At 38.9% G+C, this 18,898-nt stretch overlaps 1 protein-coding gene across 3 annotated transcripts in view; it reads right to left on the reverse strand.

Moving 5' to 3' along the window:
* LOC150104737 (uncharacterized) overlaps nt 1-18,898 on the reverse strand; it is a 216,193-nt gene that overhangs the window by 84,514 nt on the left and 112,781 nt on the right. For all 3 annotated transcript variants that reach the window (XM_090395318.1, XM_090395316.1, XM_090395317.1), the window contains one exon: nt 16,312-16,422. In XM_090395318.1, coding sequence (XP_090251444.1) covers nt 16,312-16,422 — 111 coding nt within the window. The remainder of the gene's footprint in view (nt 1-16,311; nt 16,423-18,898) is intronic.

Below are 18,898 nucleotides of genomic sequence, written 5' to 3' on the forward strand. Positions count from 1 at the left end.
GTTCTGGTTTTATAGCCAGGTTGCAAAACTGTTTTTAGGTTGTAGATTTCGCATACGGCTTGATGATTTCCACTAGAACAAAAGGCATTGGTCATTTATCTGCTCAGAGCATACAGCTAACTTTAATAGGGTTTAGTCCATGGCTTTGGAGGTCTGCTGTGACTTCCTCAGTGGTGATGAATTCTGTAATACCTGCAATACCACTTTGAAGGTTTTTTTTTTTTTTTTTTTTTTTTTTTTTGCTTTTTAAAGAATGTGTGGTAGTTGGCTATCGTCTCTGGCAGCATTCAGACTCCCTTGTCCATGTTCCTGGTTTCATAAAATTCATTTTATTTTTGAGGGCTATGGCCATTCTGTTCATTGATTCTGTTCATTATTGAGGGTCATGATCCTTAGCTCGCAGGATAACAGTAGGAACTCTTTCCTTGCATTGGTTCGTTTCTGCTTTCATGAGGGTTGCAGTTTCATTTGATGTTGTTCCTGGCATTTCTTTTTTCCTTCTGACTTTGCAGAACTTGTCTTGTTCCTCAGCTGTTTCCTGAATTAAATATGAGCCAGATTCTAACTTAAATGTCTCTATTATATCACCTCTTTTCCTCACTCTGCAATCCACATTTCTTCTCCTAATCTCCATAGTCAGCATTCCAAAGTCCTGATATTGTCTTAGTCACTGGTCTCTGGGCCTACTCAAATATTTCCACATCACACTGAAAACTAGTTAACCAAATCTAAGTACAATAAACCAAGTGTGATCTGACAAATGCTTTATGCAGTGGCACAACCACTTCCTTATCCCTACATGTTATAATACTTCTTATCATAGTGGCACTACGAAGTGCAGTCTTTGCAATACTTGCAATATACCCTCTAAACTTCAGTTTACTATCAACCATCATTTCCAAATCTCGAATCTCATTCACTTCTTGCAGTACAGCACCGTCAATATAGTACAGCCTTATATTTCTGTATTCCAAAATGCAAAACCTTATACCAAGTCAAAAGTCTACTAAAATCTCCCTGAAAGGAATTAACATCAGCAGAGCTACTTATAATTCCCCCCAACTTTGAACAATCAGCAAACAACTAACAACTCCACTCAGTCAACATGATATATTATTTACAAAAAAACAGCAGGGGCCCAAGGACAGAACTCTGGGGCACACCACTGGTTACCCTACATTTTTGAGACACTGCTCCATCATACAACCTGATGGTATCATTCAGAGAGCCAATCTCCAATCCATATAACCAGTATACTATCTATGCTATGCAGCTTGTACACAAACTTATTATAGGTTTTGCATTATAGGAGATACTGAGTTAGGAGTGTTAGTAGCTTTCTCCACCTTTACAACGAGTTGCCCTGGTGTTGTATCACTTTACCCTAGTCCTGAAGATACTTCAGGCGCAAACTTTGTTTGCTCACACTTGGATAAAGGATTAAACTAATTTCATTATACTCTAACCAAGTGAAAAAATAAACTTTCAACATCTTTCTCTAAATCCAGAGTAATTTATTAAAAAAGGGTGGCACACCATTTGACAACTCCTATAGGTGGAGATGACCTGCTAATGCTTCTGCCTGGTATTTCCACTAGGGCCTGGCTCCCACTGAAGAGACCTCAATAAAGGTCGAAACTAGTCTGGGTAGTGGCCCTTCCTTTAATGCATAACATTAGACATATCCGCAAGGAGATGTGTTTTGCATTATAGGAGATACTGAGTTAGGAGTGTTGGTAGCTTTCTCCACCTTTACAACGAGTTGCCCTGGTGTTGTATCACTTTACCCTAGTCCTGAAGATACTTCAGGTGCAAACTTTGTTTGCTCACACTTGGATAAAGGATTAAACTAATTTCATTATAGGCCTATCTGTGTGTCAGGTGTTGTGGTTAAGTTGTTGGAGAAACCTGTGAGAACTAGGATCCAGAGTTGGGTTGACAACAATAGTATTATCTTTGATGGACAGCATGGAGTTGCTAAAGGAAGGTCATGTTTTAGTAATCTATTTACTTATTACAATAAAGTAACCTTCCTTGGACTGAGGAGAAGGATACACAGTAATATACTTGGATTTCACGAAGGCTTTTGATAGAGTACCTCATGATAAGTTGACAGTCAAACTAGAGCAGATGGGGTTGGATATTAGATATGTGCATTGGATTGGAGACTGGCTATCTGATAGGTATCAGCAAGTTGTGTATGAGGGAGCAATATCCAGGAAGAGTAAAGTCTAGTGGTGTGTCTCAGGGATCTGTTTTAGGGCCACTACTGTTTAACTTGTATATTAATGATATTGGTGAAGATTTGGATGGAGATATTCAGTTGTTTGCAGATGATGCAAAGTTGGGATGAATCATGAAGGGTAGTGAAGATGTTGTGGCCTTACAAGAAGACTTGAATAAATTGAGCGATTTGGCACGGAAATGGGGATGCAAGTTCAATGTTGCAAAATGTAAGGTTTTAAAATTTGGAAAACAAAGATAGTATGCAGAATTTATGCTTGGTGAGGATATATTGTTGGAGGTGGAGGAAATAAGAGATCTGGGGGTGATAGTGGATAAGGATCTGAAATTTAGAGGACACAGCCAAAATTGTGAAGACAACATAAAGGCTTCTGGGAATGATGCAGAAGACACTGATGTAGAAGTAGAGAGATTCTTGTTCCCTTGGAGAAGGCTTTGATTAGGCCACACATGGACTACTGTGCCCAGATTTGGTCACCTGGTTTTCAGAAGGGTGAAGAGATGTTGGAGAGGGTCCAAAGGCGACTGACTAAGGTAGTTTCTGGCCTCTGGAATGTTGAGTATCAGGAAAGATTGAGAAGATGTAATTTGCAGAGTCTGGTGGACAGGAGGAAGAGGAGAGATATGATAGAGACCTATAAGTTGGTAAGGGGTTGTTATAGGATCAATGCTGGAGAAGTTCTGCAGAAAATAGCAGGAGATCAGAGGAGAACCAGAGGTCATCCCTGGAAACTGTATAAAGAGGGTGTGAGTAGGGGAGTGAGAGGCAGGTTGTTTTCATGTAGAGTTGTAAATAATTAGAATGCCTTGCCTGAGTGTGTGTGTCTGCAAGGAGTTTGAGTATGTTTAAGACATGTATGATGAGCTGTGTGTGTGTGATAAAAGGACCTCCCAGATGAGTCTTTGACTCCATGAGGTCTTGGGGTAGTAATAATAATAAAAAGGTGCAAAGAATATACCACCGCATGGAGAAAGCATTACTCAGAGAACAGATCCAAGCTACTACAAAAAACTTGGCCTTTACTCAAAACCAGGTACAAAATGTAAAATCTGAACTTTCAAGTTACTTGAACACAGATATTTGAATTATCCTCGAAAAGATTACAGACAACACGGTGAATCATATCCTTTAAACTAAGAAAGAAAATTTCATATTCAAATTTCATAGACTAAAAGATCAACAAAACCAACGGACATATTTGAATTTCCCTGCAGTTGAAGTTAACAACCAAACAGAAGCAAGAAACAACAGGAGCCACCAATCGCCTACCAGTAACAGTAACATAATTAACCTATCCAACCACGCCTTAAACAAAGATGAACTCTCACTACTCAGCAAAGGTCTAAATTTTGCCGTAGCACCTAGATCGATAAACAAACTGGATTTTATTTCTAATATTGAAAGAGGCTTAAGATTCATCCCAAATACCATAGCAGATAAAATATGTTTAGAAACTGCCGACATTTTAAATATAAATTATAAGAAAACAATAACAAGCAACTTAACGAAACACAAATTAACAGCAGTAAAATGATTAAAATCAAATCTGAACATAGTAATAACTAGAGCCGATAAAGGAAGTGCCACAGTTGTTCTAAACCGAACCACATATTTAGAAAAAATGAATCTGCTAGTCTCGGACAATAGTACATACCAACTTGTTAACTATGACCCAACCAATAGAATAAAAAAGAAAACAGAGAAACTACTTAAATCAATTACTACATGGCCTGAAGATACAGTCAAAAAATTACTTCCACACTACGATCGTCCCCCCCCCCCCCCAAGAATTTACGGTCTACCTAAGATACAGAAACAAAACACACCCCTCATGCCGATAGTCAAAGGTACAGACAGCCCGAATTATCACCTAGCCAAGAAATTAGCGGCAACACTGAAAGAGTTGGTAGGTCATTCCACTTCCTATATCAGAAACACACAGCACTTCATAAACAAAATTTTTATTATTACGGGCAGCTCCAAGGAGTCCTTAGACTCATCGAGGGAGGCCCAACATCATGTCAAGAACAACTATTCAACATTCACAGAGTATCTATCATACTTCACCTTGAACTCATTTACAGTCATGGCACCCACAACAGACTCTGGCAGATTATTCCACTCATTCACCACTCTCCAAGTAAAAAACCTAGCTCTAACACCTTTGCTAACCACACTCTTGCCCAGTTTCCATGGATGGCCTAGTTCTCCCACCACCAGTCCTGTTCTCAAAAATATCCTCTGAATTAATCTTATAGAAACCCTTCAGTAATTTGAATGTCTCAATCATATCACCCCTTTTTCGCCTATCAACCAATTTCTGCAGCCCACAAATCTTCAACCTGTTCTCGTAAGGTTCATTCCATAGTCCTGCTATTATCATGGTCACTCATCTCTGGATCCTCTCCACCTCCTTCCCATTGAGAAGAAACCCTGGCACCCATATCTGAGCACAGTAGTCTAGATGGGGTCTTATCAAGGTTCGATACAGAGGAACAATAACCTGTTTGTCTCTGCTTGTTAAAGTATTTTTCAGCAACCAAGTGATTTGATGAGCTGATTTAGCCACTTTTGCAATGTGCTCCCTAAACTTCAACTCCCTATCCACCAACACTCCCAAATCCCCAGCCTCATCAATCTCCTGAAGTACGGTTCCACCAATGTGATATACTGCTGCTAATCTTTTCACCCCAAAATGCATAACCTTACACTTTGCCACATTAAACTGACATCCATTTTCCTTAGCCCAGTCCTCCAAACTATCCAAATTATCTTGCAAAATTTTGACATCCTGTGCACTCACTATTGCTCTACCCAACTTTGCATCATCAGCAAACAAGTGAACACTTCCTCTCAATAATCAAAGACATTATATTAGAAAAAGACCTTTTATTAGTCAGTTTTGACATCTCTGCCCTCTTTACAAATGTCCCAATCAATGACATAATACTTCTCTTACAGAACAAATTCCCTCCAGATATCAAGGCACTCTTTGCGCATGTATTACATTCTGGTTATTTCGTATGGCAAAACGCTTTGTACCTACAAAAAGAAGGCATAGCCATGGGCTCACCATTATCCCCCCCCCACTGCTAACTTTTATATGGAACATTTTGAGCTACATGCTCTAGATTCCCCTCCTTTAAAACCGAAAGTCTGGCTTAGATACATTGACGATGTTTTCGCGATCTGGCCCCAAGGCCGCCAAAACATTAGACACTTTCCTTAGCCACCTAAACACAAACACATAAGTTCACAATTGAGATTGAAAAACAGAACACCCTTCCTTTCTAGATACACTTGTCACACATCTTCCTTCTGGCAGTCTTTCCTTCACTGTTTACCATAAACCGACACATACTGGCCAATATATACACATAAACTCCTACTACCACCACCAACAACAACAACACAAAAACTAGGTGTCATTAATACTCTAAAAAACAGGGCTTTGAAGATCTATTCCAATGAACAAGCACTGAAAGACGAATTTAAAGTTATCAGCAATACTTTTCTAAAAAATGGTTACAGCCAAAACACCATTAACAAAATTCTCTACAAGACCTCAATAAAAAACAAAGATAAACCAGACTACAATAAAACTACAACCATTTCTTACATTAAAAGGACATCAGATAAAATAAACAGAATACTACAGAAATACAACCTCAAAGCCACCTTTAAACCACCTGCAAAATTAAAAAGCTTACTCAACTCATACAAAGACCCACTCCCTCTGCTGGCCTACCCTGGAGTATACCATTTTCATTACACCTGTAATCTACCATACACAGGGAAAACAGGACTCACAATTCCTATCAGAAAAAAAAGGAACATAAACAACACATTAAATATAATAACTATGGTGAAGCTGGCCTTTCTGATCATGCCCTGAACACTTTACATAGAATTGACTGGAAAAGCACCCATTGTTTACATCACACCAAACATGGTATGAAAGCAAATTTAAGGAAGCCTGTGAGATTCTCATCAACCACCCCCAATCTGAACAATAATGATGGTCTAAAAACCCAAGCATATGGAAGGCACATATTCTACCCACAGAACCTTTCTTCCAAAGGGCTAATTATAAACAGGACTCGTGTGTAGAGGCTTAAGTGCTGTGAGGACATCATGTTGGAGGCTTAATGGATTTTTTACAACACTCAAAAAAAATTAAAATAGAATTTAATACTTCCTATATTTCGTCCTAGTCACTAGGACATCTACGGGGATTACAAAAACAATTAATGTAACATATACACAAATAACAAACAATACTAAGCCCAACTACGTGGGTGACACTAAAGTCCTATCTAGGTAGAGTGCCCTCTAAGGGCAGTAGTAGGTGGCCTGGAATGTAAGGTGGGACCTCTGGTGATGATTGTGTTTCCCAAATCTTCGGAAGCTTAATGCAACCGTATTTATTGAGATTTCGTTGGTTTTTGAGAGCTGCTGCTGCTTCTAAGAAAAGTCGCTCTTTCTTGAATTTGCTGTGGTGGAGCATGGTGGTTTTCTTCCATGATACCCTGTGGGTGGTGTCCAAAACATGGTCAGCCAAGCCTGAATGGCCATAGTTGTGTTTGAAGATGTAAGACCTGTGTTCCTCTAGACGGATGGATGCTGATCTGCCTGTCTGTCCAAAGTACACCAGCTTACGGGAACAGGGTACTTTGCAAACTCCAGGCAGAGAGAGAGGAGGGAGCTGATCTTTTGTAGAACGGATAAGGGTAGCAAGTTTGTGGTGGGGCTTATATGCTGTGTGTAGGTTGTACTGTTTTAGTATCTTGGCTATTTTTTCGGATGTGCGACGGATGTAGGGTATGGTGATGGCATTTTTAAAATCTTGTTGACGAAAAGGACAGGGAATGGGGGAGGAGTTGATTTTTTTTTGATACTGTGATCGCTGTACCCATTGGAGAGGAAAGTGCTGTGTATGTGGTTAAGCTCAGTAGTGAGGGCGGTTCCACTGGAACAAAGATTGTGGGCTCTCTTGGTAAGAGTTTTAATAATGCCATATTGTTGAGAGGGGTGGTGGTGGGAGAGTTTGTGAATGTATCTGCCCTGTGTGTGTGTGGGTTTTCTGTATACAGTGAAGGTAAGTGTATCATTAGGCAGGCGTGTGACTAAGGTGTCTAGGAAGGGTAAACAATTGTTCTTTTCCTTTTCCATGGTGAACTGGATTCTTGGATGTAGACTATTGAGATGACTGAGGAAGGAGTCTAACGTGTCTGGGCCATGAGGCCAAATAGAGAACACATCATCTACATATCTTAGCCAGATAGAAGGTTTGAGTGGGACTCAGCCCCAAGACACTAAAACAGTACAACCTACACACAGCATATAAACCCCACCGCAAACTTGCTACCCTTATCCGTTCTACGAAAGATCAGTTCCCTCCTCTCTCTCTGCCTGGAGTTTACAAAGTACCCTGTTCCCGTAAGCTGGCGTACTTTGGACAGACAGGCAGATCACCATCCATCCGTCTAGAGGAACACAAGTCTTACATCTTCAAACACAACTATGGCCATTCAGGCTTGGCTGACCATGTTTTGGACATCACCCACAGGGTATCATGGAAGAAAACCACCATGCTCCACCACAGCAAATTCAAGAAAGAGAGACTTTTCTTAGAAGCAGCAGCAGCTCTCAAAAACCAACCAAATCTCAATAAATACGGTTGCATTAAGCTTCCGAAGATTTGGGAAACACTCATCGCCAGAGTTCCCACCTTACATTCCAGGCCACCTACTACTGCCCTTAGAGGGCGCTCTACCTAGATAGGACTTTAGTGTCACCCATGTAGTTGGGCTTAGTATTGTTTGTTATTTGTGTATATGTTACATTAATTGTTTTTGTAATCCCCGTAGATGTCCTAGTGACTAGGACGAAATATAGGAGGTATTAAATTCTATTTTAATTCTTTTTGAGTGTTGTAAAAAATCCATTAAGCCTCCAACATGATATAAACAGGACTGTAGATAATCTAGAATCTTAAATCTAATATAACAACTCTCATGTTAAGAAATAGGACATCATTGTTACTAAGAAAACTATCAATATGAAAGAATGTTTCTCCCATGTTATCTTAAATAGAATTTAGCTTTGATGTAGTTTCTAAATACTGTAAAACCCTGTTTTTACATTCCCGCAATTTATGTTTTCCTGCCATTTATGTCATTTTCCGTTGGTCCCGTCTTAAGGCCTATTCTTACGATACATTGTTTTCCAGTCATTAACAACTTGATGTAGATGTTATTTCCCATTATTTGCATTTTTTTCTCGGGTGGCAATACTGATTTTCGAATTGATTTCTGCGGAAATCTGCACATATCTGTTCCAAGATGGCGTTTTCGGCTGTAGTTTTGTTGCCGCCATCACGGTGACTTGCACGCTTGTAGCAGTAATGTAGTGATGAGCGATATCGTGATTTTCCAATCGCAGTATGAATTGATATCACAGAATTTCTGCTACGTAATTTAGCGTGTGAAAGTTGCTTTCAAGTTGCGGTGGTGGATTATCCATGTTAGTAACATGAAAAAAGAAGCAATTCTGCGAAGTGTAGATTGGCATGGCAAAACACATGTGCATTTAGCAAAAGATCTTGGACTCTCCATGTCCACTTTGAACATGATAGTAAAAAACAGGTCAAGCATCGAACTCAATGCAAAGCAATTTGGTGCTATGTCAAAAAAAATGAAAAGCGAAAACAATCAACAATTAAAAATTTTTTTAAATAGATAAATGTAAGTAATTGTAAATTCATTTTTTTTCAGTTATTAAATTTTGTAATCTAGTATGTAGACTCACATCCTAGCAGTAAGTCATCTTTTAGCCTTTTTTAAATATTTTTTTTTATATTTCCTGCTATTTACACTTTTTTCCATCAGTCTCCTGAAAAGTGTAAAAAAAGGGTTTTACTGTATTTAATTAATTTTTAATTTTATTGGTAACTTTTTTTTTTTTTCACTAGAGGCCATGCCAGTAGAATAACTGGTGATCAAATCATTATTTCTTTAGCTTACTGTGTGAAATGTAACTCAGCTTGTCCTTGTATACTTGTATATACTCCAGATGATGGCCTTGATATGAAGGTCAAAACATCGGGAAATTAAAAATAGCTATTTATAACACGGATGTAAAGTCCATAATTTTCAAAATAAATGCTGATTACCGTGTAACAGTAAAATAAAGGATAATACTAAATATTATTATTATTATTTAGGCCTCCTAGGAGTCAAAAGACTCATCGTGGAAGGTCCCTCCTAGGAAACACGAAGTCTATCATACCAATCCTTAAACTTATTGACCGTTCTTGCTCTCACCACTCCATCAGGCAATGCAGTCCACAGTTCAACCACCATCCATGCAAAAAACCACTCCTCAACCTCTTGCTCACAGTTTCCTTTCGTAACTTCCAGGGATGGCCCTTTGTCATCACTCCTTCTCGCTGTTCAACCAAGCAAAAGAACTCCCTAGTGTCAACCCTGTAACCACCTCTCAACAGTTTACCTGTAATTTGCAAGTTTACCTGTAAAGTCTCAATCATATCACCCTCTCGTTCTTCTATCCACCAAACTCTGCAGTCCACATTCCCTCAGACGATCCTGAAGCTGTCTTTGTTATCCGCCTCTGTACCCTTTCCACAGTTAATTTATCCCCCTTCAAATCCTGGGGACTAAATCTGAGAACAAAGGTCTGATCAGAGTCTTATACAACAGAATGATAACGCTTTTATCTCTGCAGGTCAGCCTCCTTCTCATTATTGCAGCAATCCTCTATGTTACCTTCACCACCTTTGCAATATGTCCCTTGAATTTCAGGTTTCTATCAATCATCAACCTTGTTTCAGGTTTCTATCAATCATCAGATCTCTTGTCTCCTCTACTTTCTCCAGTATATCGCCTCCAATAGAATATGTAGCATCCCATCGATGTGTCCCAAACTTCAAGACCTTACATTTTGCTGCACTGAACTGACACCCCCCCCCCTCCCCATTCATTTGCCCATCTGTCTAGCTTATTCAAATCCTCTTGCATGACTACTACATCTGCACTATTACTAATAACCCTTCCCAGCTTCACATCATCTGCAAACAACTGAATATCCCCCCCCTGCAATCCACTGACAATGTCAGTGGATTGTCAGTGACAATGTCATTGATATAAAGATTAAACAATATAGTTCCCAGTACTGAGCCCTATGGGACCCCACTTGTAACCCTCTGCTTCCTTGAAACTGCCCCAACATACACAACTCTCTGATAGGTACCTATCAGACAGGCAATCCTGAATCCAGTTGACTAACCTGACATCCAGACCCATGTGCTGCAACTAAAATATCAGCTTATCATGTGGCACCCTGTCAAATGCCTTTGCCAATCCATGAAAATGGCAGTATATGACTTTCCCTCATCTACTGCTCTTGTAACTTTATTATAAAAGACTAGCATATTACTAAAGCAAAAGCACCCCCCTTACAAATCCATGTCGACTCTCACAGATAACATTATCCTTATCTGCCCAATGTTGTATACGGTCCCTAACTAATTTCTTCAAGAACTTAACAACTACTGATGACACACAAACTGGCCTATAATTAGACACTTCCAGTCTATTACTGCCATTATGCAATGGCACTATCTTACCTTCCTTCCATTCCCTGGGCACCTTTCCCATATCCAGACTTTTATTGAAAATCCAGGTCAAAGGAGCTGTCAGTTCCTTAGCACATTCTCATAAAACTCTTGGTGAAATACCATCCAATCCCACAGCTTTACTGACATTCAGAGTACTCAGTATTTGGAACACATTACTGAGTACTGTGGAAGAACACAGATTGTGGAAGAACACATTCTTCCACAATCATTTCTGCTCCTACTGGCCACATAGCTAAAATATTCTCTAGGATTTTCTTTGGATCTTAGGGCCAATCTCTTCTCATATTCCAGTTTCGCCTTCTTTACCATACTAGTCACTCTCCTGGCCTTTGTCTTATATATTCTTCATGCATCTGCTCTTCACCTGTCTCCTTATATCTCTTCCATAGCCTCTTTTTCAGATGCAGCTCCTGTTTAATGTTGTTTGTCATCCAGTTTACACCAAATTGTATCCTCTTCTTCACTTGTGGAATACAGCTTACTATTGCTGCTAACAAATATTCCTTCACAATTTCCCAAGTACTAATGATATCCCAGCCTTCCAATTCCTCCCTCCATGAAACTTCCCCAACTTGATGTCTAAGACTATTATAATAACCTGCCTTATAATTACACATATGTTCCTGTCTCTTTGATACTCCTGCATGTCTATTCATCTTCCAAGACAAAACCACATGGTCTCTCTCCAACTGGTGTGAGAGAGAGATGTCATCTCAGTTATTATCAACTCTTCTGATGCTATAACCACATCCAAAACTCTTGAACCTCTTGTTTCCTACGATACATGTTGCCTATGATATTTGTCCCTTAAGAATTCTAGAAATTCCATTCCCTTATTGCTACATGCATCTTCTTCTCCCCAATTTATACTGCTGTAGTTAAAATCTCCCATAACAATCATTCTTCTTGCACTTGCCAAGCTCAACTGTCTAAACATCTCCTGGTCCCCACTGTCTGTGCTCCTTGGTTTGTAGCAACACCCCACTAAATATCCTGTGTTGCCTATCTCTACCTCACACCATATGCTTTCAAAATCATTAGTGTCACTGCCTTCCAAAGCCTCCACTCTTAGAGGACTTAAGTCGTCGCTTATCATAAGCAGTACTCCACCACCACGCTTGACCTTTCTATCCTGCCAAAAAATGCCGCACCCTGCTACTTCTATTCCTGTTATTATATTCCTCTCCTTTATTCCGGATACTCCTGGCATTAGTATAAAGCATAAAAATGCCACTATTTCTATACGCTCTATACTCCACTGGGCTCAGCGCTACCTGATGTTGTCCCCCCCCCCTTCTCCTAAGTACCCTTTCCCAGAAGAGGCCACCCCTGCTACCATCCACCTTGGGCATTCTAGTTTCCCTGCATTGACACACTGACTCGTTCAGAACAGCAATTTCTCCAGATGCCTAGTCCTTCTTCATTCAAATGCAAGCAGTTTCTTGCATACAATTCCTCTGTCCTCAAATGCTCTCCAAGCATCCACATATTCCAATCCTCTTTTCTTACACATTCTAGCTATTATGTTATTCAATATTACTGCTCTTCTGCTCAGCTCGTCACAATCATACCTAGGCAACACACACACACTATCTTTCCTCTCTGCATCTTCTTTCGTACTACCTCAAGCAAGAATCTCATATCTCTCGCTGCCCAATTTACATTACCTCTCAAGTCATTTGTTCCTACCATTACAATCATCTCATCCACCCTTTTACCCCTCTTAATTGCCATAGCCACACTGTCTATTGTTCCTCCAGGCAAACACTCCTCATGCATCCTATCTTGCACACCAAGGATCATTGAGTCACCATACATTACACCTCTTACTGTTTCCATTCTCTCCTCTTCTATCATTCCCATAACTCTCTCTCTCATTCCCTTCTTCCACTTATCCTATTCTCTCCTCTTCTATTGCTCCCATAACTCCCTCTCATTCCCTCTCTTCTACTGTTCCCATTCTCTCCTTTTCAATCATTCTTATACCTCTCTCTCTCTCTCTCTCTCTCTCTTCTACTGTTCCCATTCTCTGCTCTTCTATCATTCTCATACCTCTCTCTCTCTCTCTCTCATTCCCTCTCTCCTACTGCTTCTATACTCTCCTCTTCTATCATCATTCCCTCTCTCCTACTGCTTCTATTCTCTCCTCTTCTATCATTCCCTAAACTTTCACTCACTCCTACTCTGATTCGCCTTGCATACATCTCTTCCACTCTCTAATCTCATTTTTCATACTTCTCATCTCGTTCAAATGATATTCCACCTCCTCTTTCAGCTCATCTATCCCTCTTTGCAAGTTAGTCATCTTACTCGCCATTCATTTACCCAATCAAAACTATGTCCGTAAACTTCACTGTCATTCAAGCCTTCCACACTCCCGACTCTTATTTTCTCATTCATACTTTGCTTGTCATTCCCTCCTATCATGCTACTCGTCTCCCGTTCATCATTCTCTCCTATCGCACTACTCATCTCCCGACATTCATTTCCTGTCCCTGAAGCAACTAGGTCAGTTATCGATATATCTAATTCATTAATTTCATCCCACTGTCTGCATTTTGCACATATACGCACTCCCCCCCCTTCTCTCACCCGCCACATATCCAACTCCCAGGAAGCATACATGCCGCAATTACTGCATGCCACAAAGTCCTTTATTATATTACATAAAATAGAGTTCTTAATGGGCAGCGGACTCGGTGTACACCATTTGTGATTGCAGTTGCGTCCACCATCATTCCTTAATGTCAAGTATAACTACTAAACTAATTGCTAAAAAATATATATGAACATTGTATTACAGATATATATATATATATATATAAATAAATAAATGCTAAATATAAACATATATATATAAATATAACACCATATTCAACACTAGATACTATACTAGATAGCGAAAACTTATCTTCTCTTCCACCACAATGCTGCTGACTGTGACCTTGCCTTCTCAGTAACCTAACAAAACTCCAAAAGCAGAACCACTAAATAACACTTGTGTTACTGAGAAAAAAAAATACAGCACAATTCACAAAAGAATTCACACTACACACCGTTTAAAAAACACTTTTCCCTACCACCACTCAAATCACTCGCCACGTGCTTCAGCGACCCTAGCACCCCTTCAAATAGATTTAGTATTTAGCTGGATGCTTAATAATGGAGGTACATCATAGGAAGGTGAGAATTGGACACTGTGTAAGAAGCCCTGGTAAATTCTGTGCATTCCATTGAAGCTGTGGAGAACTTAGTTCTCCACAGTACTCTTAGTTACCAGCTTTACCCATAAGTGATACAGATTATATTAATGTTGTTCCAATTAGAAACCAAAGTTTGTTTTAATTGAAAAAAAAATGTTAATGAAAGAAAAGAAATACAGTTGTCTCTTGCTACAGCAAACCACTAAAAATTCCCAACCAAAGTTTTATAGGTACAATGCTATGCTATGCTGGAAAAAATTCATCACAGCAAATTATCTATGCTGGTGTCCAAAAGCTAAGGATGAACTACATTTTTACCTGTATATGAAAAAATTTTCATGACTACAGCCAAAATCGACATAAATGTTTTACCAGCATGTTAATAAATTATATTACACAAAAAATGTGCTATAAATTTCATATAAATTAGATTGCAATACATTTTTGGCAAACGTTACAAATTTCTTAAAGACATAGGAATTAATGAATTAATTAAGGAATTAATGTACAGTGCTAACAGAAAATGCAGAGACACATTTCAATATGGAATATGTCCACCCTGAACTGTGATGCAGCTCTCATGACATCGTATCATGCTTAGCAAACTGGCCCAATCCTCCTTTAGAGAAAGGATAAAGTTTTGTTTGTTTTCTTGAGGGGAGAGAGAGGATTTCCAGCCCCAGTGCATCTCCCATCCCAAATGTGTTCTATGGGGTTGAGACCTAGGGAGTATACTGGCCACTCAATTTGATTAATATCCTTGGTCTCCATAAGTATCTCCACTGCTCATGTATGATGTGGTGTGGCTTTGTCATCCATAAAAATGACTTCTTCACCTATAGCACCATGGAACAATCGGACATGACGTTGAAGAACTGGGTTGCAATATCGTTTACCAGTCATAGTCCCTTTTTCAAGCACTTGTAGCTCAGTGCATCCATTCAGCATAATGCCTTCTTACACCATGACCCCAGCACCGGCATATCTATTCCTTTCAAAAATATTCTCACAATAGTAAGCAGTGCCACTTTCATGCCAGATCAAGTGTCATCTAGAATTGGAGGATAGACTAAAATGACTCATCTGTAAAGAGTACATTAGCCCATTGGTGTCTTGTCCAATTTTTATGGAAAATAGCACTACCACTGAAAATGTGCTCTACGATGAGCTGTGAATAATGGAACGAAGACTACAGGCCTTTAGGTGTATAGGTCTACTTGTTGAGGACGTCTTGCCACGGTTTGTTTTGTCAAGATATCCAGGTATCTGTGTTTGAATGGAACCAATGGCAGGTTAACTTGCAAGTTGGCAAAAGGCTGTGTTAAGTGAATTGTGTTTGAAGGAATAAAGTTGCAAACTTGGATGTCTTGTAATGTTCAAATACATCATCTGGATGATTTCACATAGAGAAAAATATTGGAGAGCTTGAAAAAAGGCTACAGAATTGCTGATACTGCCAGAGAGTTTGGAATCTCACGTAAGTTGTATCCAGGCATTGGGCAGCATTTAAAACCAATGGAGTGTGTTCTAGAGAATGTGTTTGCTAAGCAGTCGTCCTCACTCTACCACGCAGCATGAAGACAGATTTTTGGTGCATCAATTGTTTTGCTGTTATAACCAAAAATCTGTCTTCATGCTGCATGGTAGAGTGAGGACGACTGCTTAGCAAACACATTCTCCAGAACACACTCCACTGGTTTTAAATGCTGCCCAGTGACTGGATACAACTTATGTGAGATTCCAAACTCTCTGGCAATATCAGTAATTCTGCAGCCTTTTTCAAGCTTTTCAATATTTCTTCTCCATGTAAAATCATCCAGATGATGTGTTTAAACATTAAAAGACATCCAAGCTTGCAACTTTATTCTTTCAAACACAATTCGCTTAACACGGCCTTTTATCCTGTTGAGTGCTACCATGTGACCCCCTTCTTGCACAATTTGAAAATTTGAATGTGTACTGCTTTCCACACAAAATTGTCAGTTATACAAATTGCCAAAAGCTGATTCATCTGAATTTGTGGTTGTAATCTTCAGAAATAGTATTCGTCCTTAGGTTTTGGATACCAGTGCATTATAGCAAACTATTGAGGTCACTACATGTATGCTAGATTGAGAATTGATTATATTTAATTCAATTACCTACAGAAATGACAATTAATCAGATTGGTTATGAATGATTTATTCAACTGTGACATAACTTACAGTGCTGCTGATAACTGAACCTGAAGGCTGGCTGATTGACGTCGCGAATTATTCACCCTTTCTAGTGATGCTGATAGCTGCTTCTCATGTTCTTCAATAGCACGTGCCAACCTAGCATAAAGGAATTCTGCATCACAATGACAATAAAAGATGAGCAATAAAATTTCAATTGAATAAACAACTTATAACTACTATGAGTAAACAATTTAACAAGGTTTTTGAAAGAGACATTTCAGGTAGCCTACATAGCTCAGTCAATACTGACAACTCTTTGATTTGAAAGACCTGGATTTTAATACTATTCTAGGATGCAAAGAAACTTCATTACAGTTTTTTCAAGTGAAGGTGGGGAAGCAGCTAGTCTGATATGGAGATGATGGGGTTTTTATCCTGAAAACTCTTATTTTGTATCATACAAAACAAGTAAACTAGTCAGAAAAAAAAGTCACAGTTTTTAGAAAAACAGATAATCAAGATAGGATTAATTGCTCTATCATAAGCAGCAATCATGTTTCTAGGATACCATGTTACTTAGCCATGACAGGCCACTGAGCCTAACATGAAAGAGAAAACGAAAAACAGAATTATTATTATTATTAGGAGAGACCTCCAGGGAGTCAGGGATTCATTGAGAGAGGCCACATACTACACACACCAGCGATCTTGAATTCATTCACACTGCTTGCACATGCAACATCCAATGCAATACATTCCAATCAATCAATCAAGCACCACTCTATGAGAGAAAAATCTAGCCCTCATTCCCTTCTTAGCAGCATTCATTCTCAGATTCCAAGGAATCTGAAAATGAATGCCTCTTGCCCTTTCCCCACCCTCTATAAAATGGAAAATTCTATCAACTGAAATCCTTTCAGACATTCGTAAGTCTCAATCATATCAACTCTCTTTCTCCTCTTTGCTAGTAACTACAGTCTACAAATTCTCAATCTGTCTTCATAATCAGTATTCCACAATCCTGATATCATTTTTAACACTCTCCTTCGCACTCTCTCCACTGCATCAGAATCACAATGGAAACTAGGAGATCAGACCTGTGCACAATAGTCCAAGTGAGGTCTTATCAAGGCCTTGTAAAGAGGAAAAATTACTTCCCTATCTTTACATGTGAAAGTTTGTTTCAGCATTGCAATTATCTTTTGAGTTGTATTTGCAATCTTTGCTACATGACCCTTGAACTTCAACTTTCAATCTACTAACACTCCAAGATCTCTAGCCTGATCAGTTTCTTCTTGCATCATCCCACCAATATAATACGACATTGAATATCTAATCATGCCAAAGTTACAGTTACTGACATTGAGCTGACATCCATTTTCCCATGCCCACAATTCCAGTTATTCAAATCATTCTGCAAGTACTGCATATCAGTCAATTCCTGATTACACTACCTATCTTTGCATCATCAGCAACTAGTTGTATGTTGCCTGTCATATCCTTTCCAATATCATTAATGTACAGATTAAATAACAGTGGACCAAGGACTGATCTCTGTGGTACACCACTGGTTACCTTAAATCTTGCAGACTCACATCCCCCACATACCACTTTTTGATATCTGTCAGTCAGCCATCCATATCCATGCTAATATTTTATAATCCAAACTCATATTCTCCAATTCATGCAATAGTCTTCTACACTGTATTCTGTCAAAAGCCTTAGCAAAATCCAAAAGTATCAAGGTGTATTCATGTATTAATAGATTATAGAATGTGAGCAAATTATACATATATTTAAGAATATATATATTTAACAAAGTTTAAGTGAAAACAAGTAGTTTCTGAATGAATGACACACAAAATTTAGTTCTCACTAAACAGGCTCCCCCCCCCACACACCTCCTCTATGAATGGCTTATCAGAAAAGGCAGGGTGCACTGCTCTGTAAAGTTCAGCATGTCACTATTTACATGCTAAATTGTGCTTATTTATACCTCTTCATATTTTTCATAATCTTAAATGTTATATGTTTCATCCTGCTGGCCTGGTTGGCCGAGTGGTTAGCATATCCACTCTCCAGCCAAAAGGCTGCAGGTTCGAATCCCGCCGTCAGCATGAATGTTTGTGATTGTCTGGGGAAAAACTAGTGGTGATGGTCAGTGGTAGATGGCGCTGGTGGAGTTGAGGTCAGTTGGTGGATTGAGTGGTGAAGACAGAGTTGTAGAGCAAGTGCCCTTGCTCGATGAGTCTTTAGACTTCCTGGAGGTGTCAAATAATAATAATAATAATAAAAAATCCAACTTACTTTCATTCAGTGAATTTCATATATGTTATTCATGATTTTTCTTAAATAACTCATAAATGTTTCATCTTTGTTGCGTGGATGTCATATTGTTTTTCATACCAGAATAAATATTATCAACTATCAAAACAGTACTTGCTATATGTGTATAAAGAATTAACCTTTAAATCTGAAAGATAAAATTTTATTCTTCTCATCCAGAAAGCTTCTGGACATTATTTCACTTAGTGAACATAATCAGAACATGATATTGGACTTTTATATATTGCATTATAAATTTAATACATGTGTACTAATGGGAGGGGAGGAATCGAAAGCTATGATGTAG

Source organism: Typopeltis vanoorti, chromosome 7, assembly GCF_054136105.1.
Source record: "Typopeltis vanoorti isolate ZY-2024b chromosome 7, IOZ_Tvanoo_1.0, whole genome shotgun sequence".
Classification (NCBI taxonomy): domain Eukaryota; kingdom Metazoa; phylum Arthropoda; class Arachnida; order Uropygi; family Thelyphonidae; genus Typopeltis; species Typopeltis vanoorti.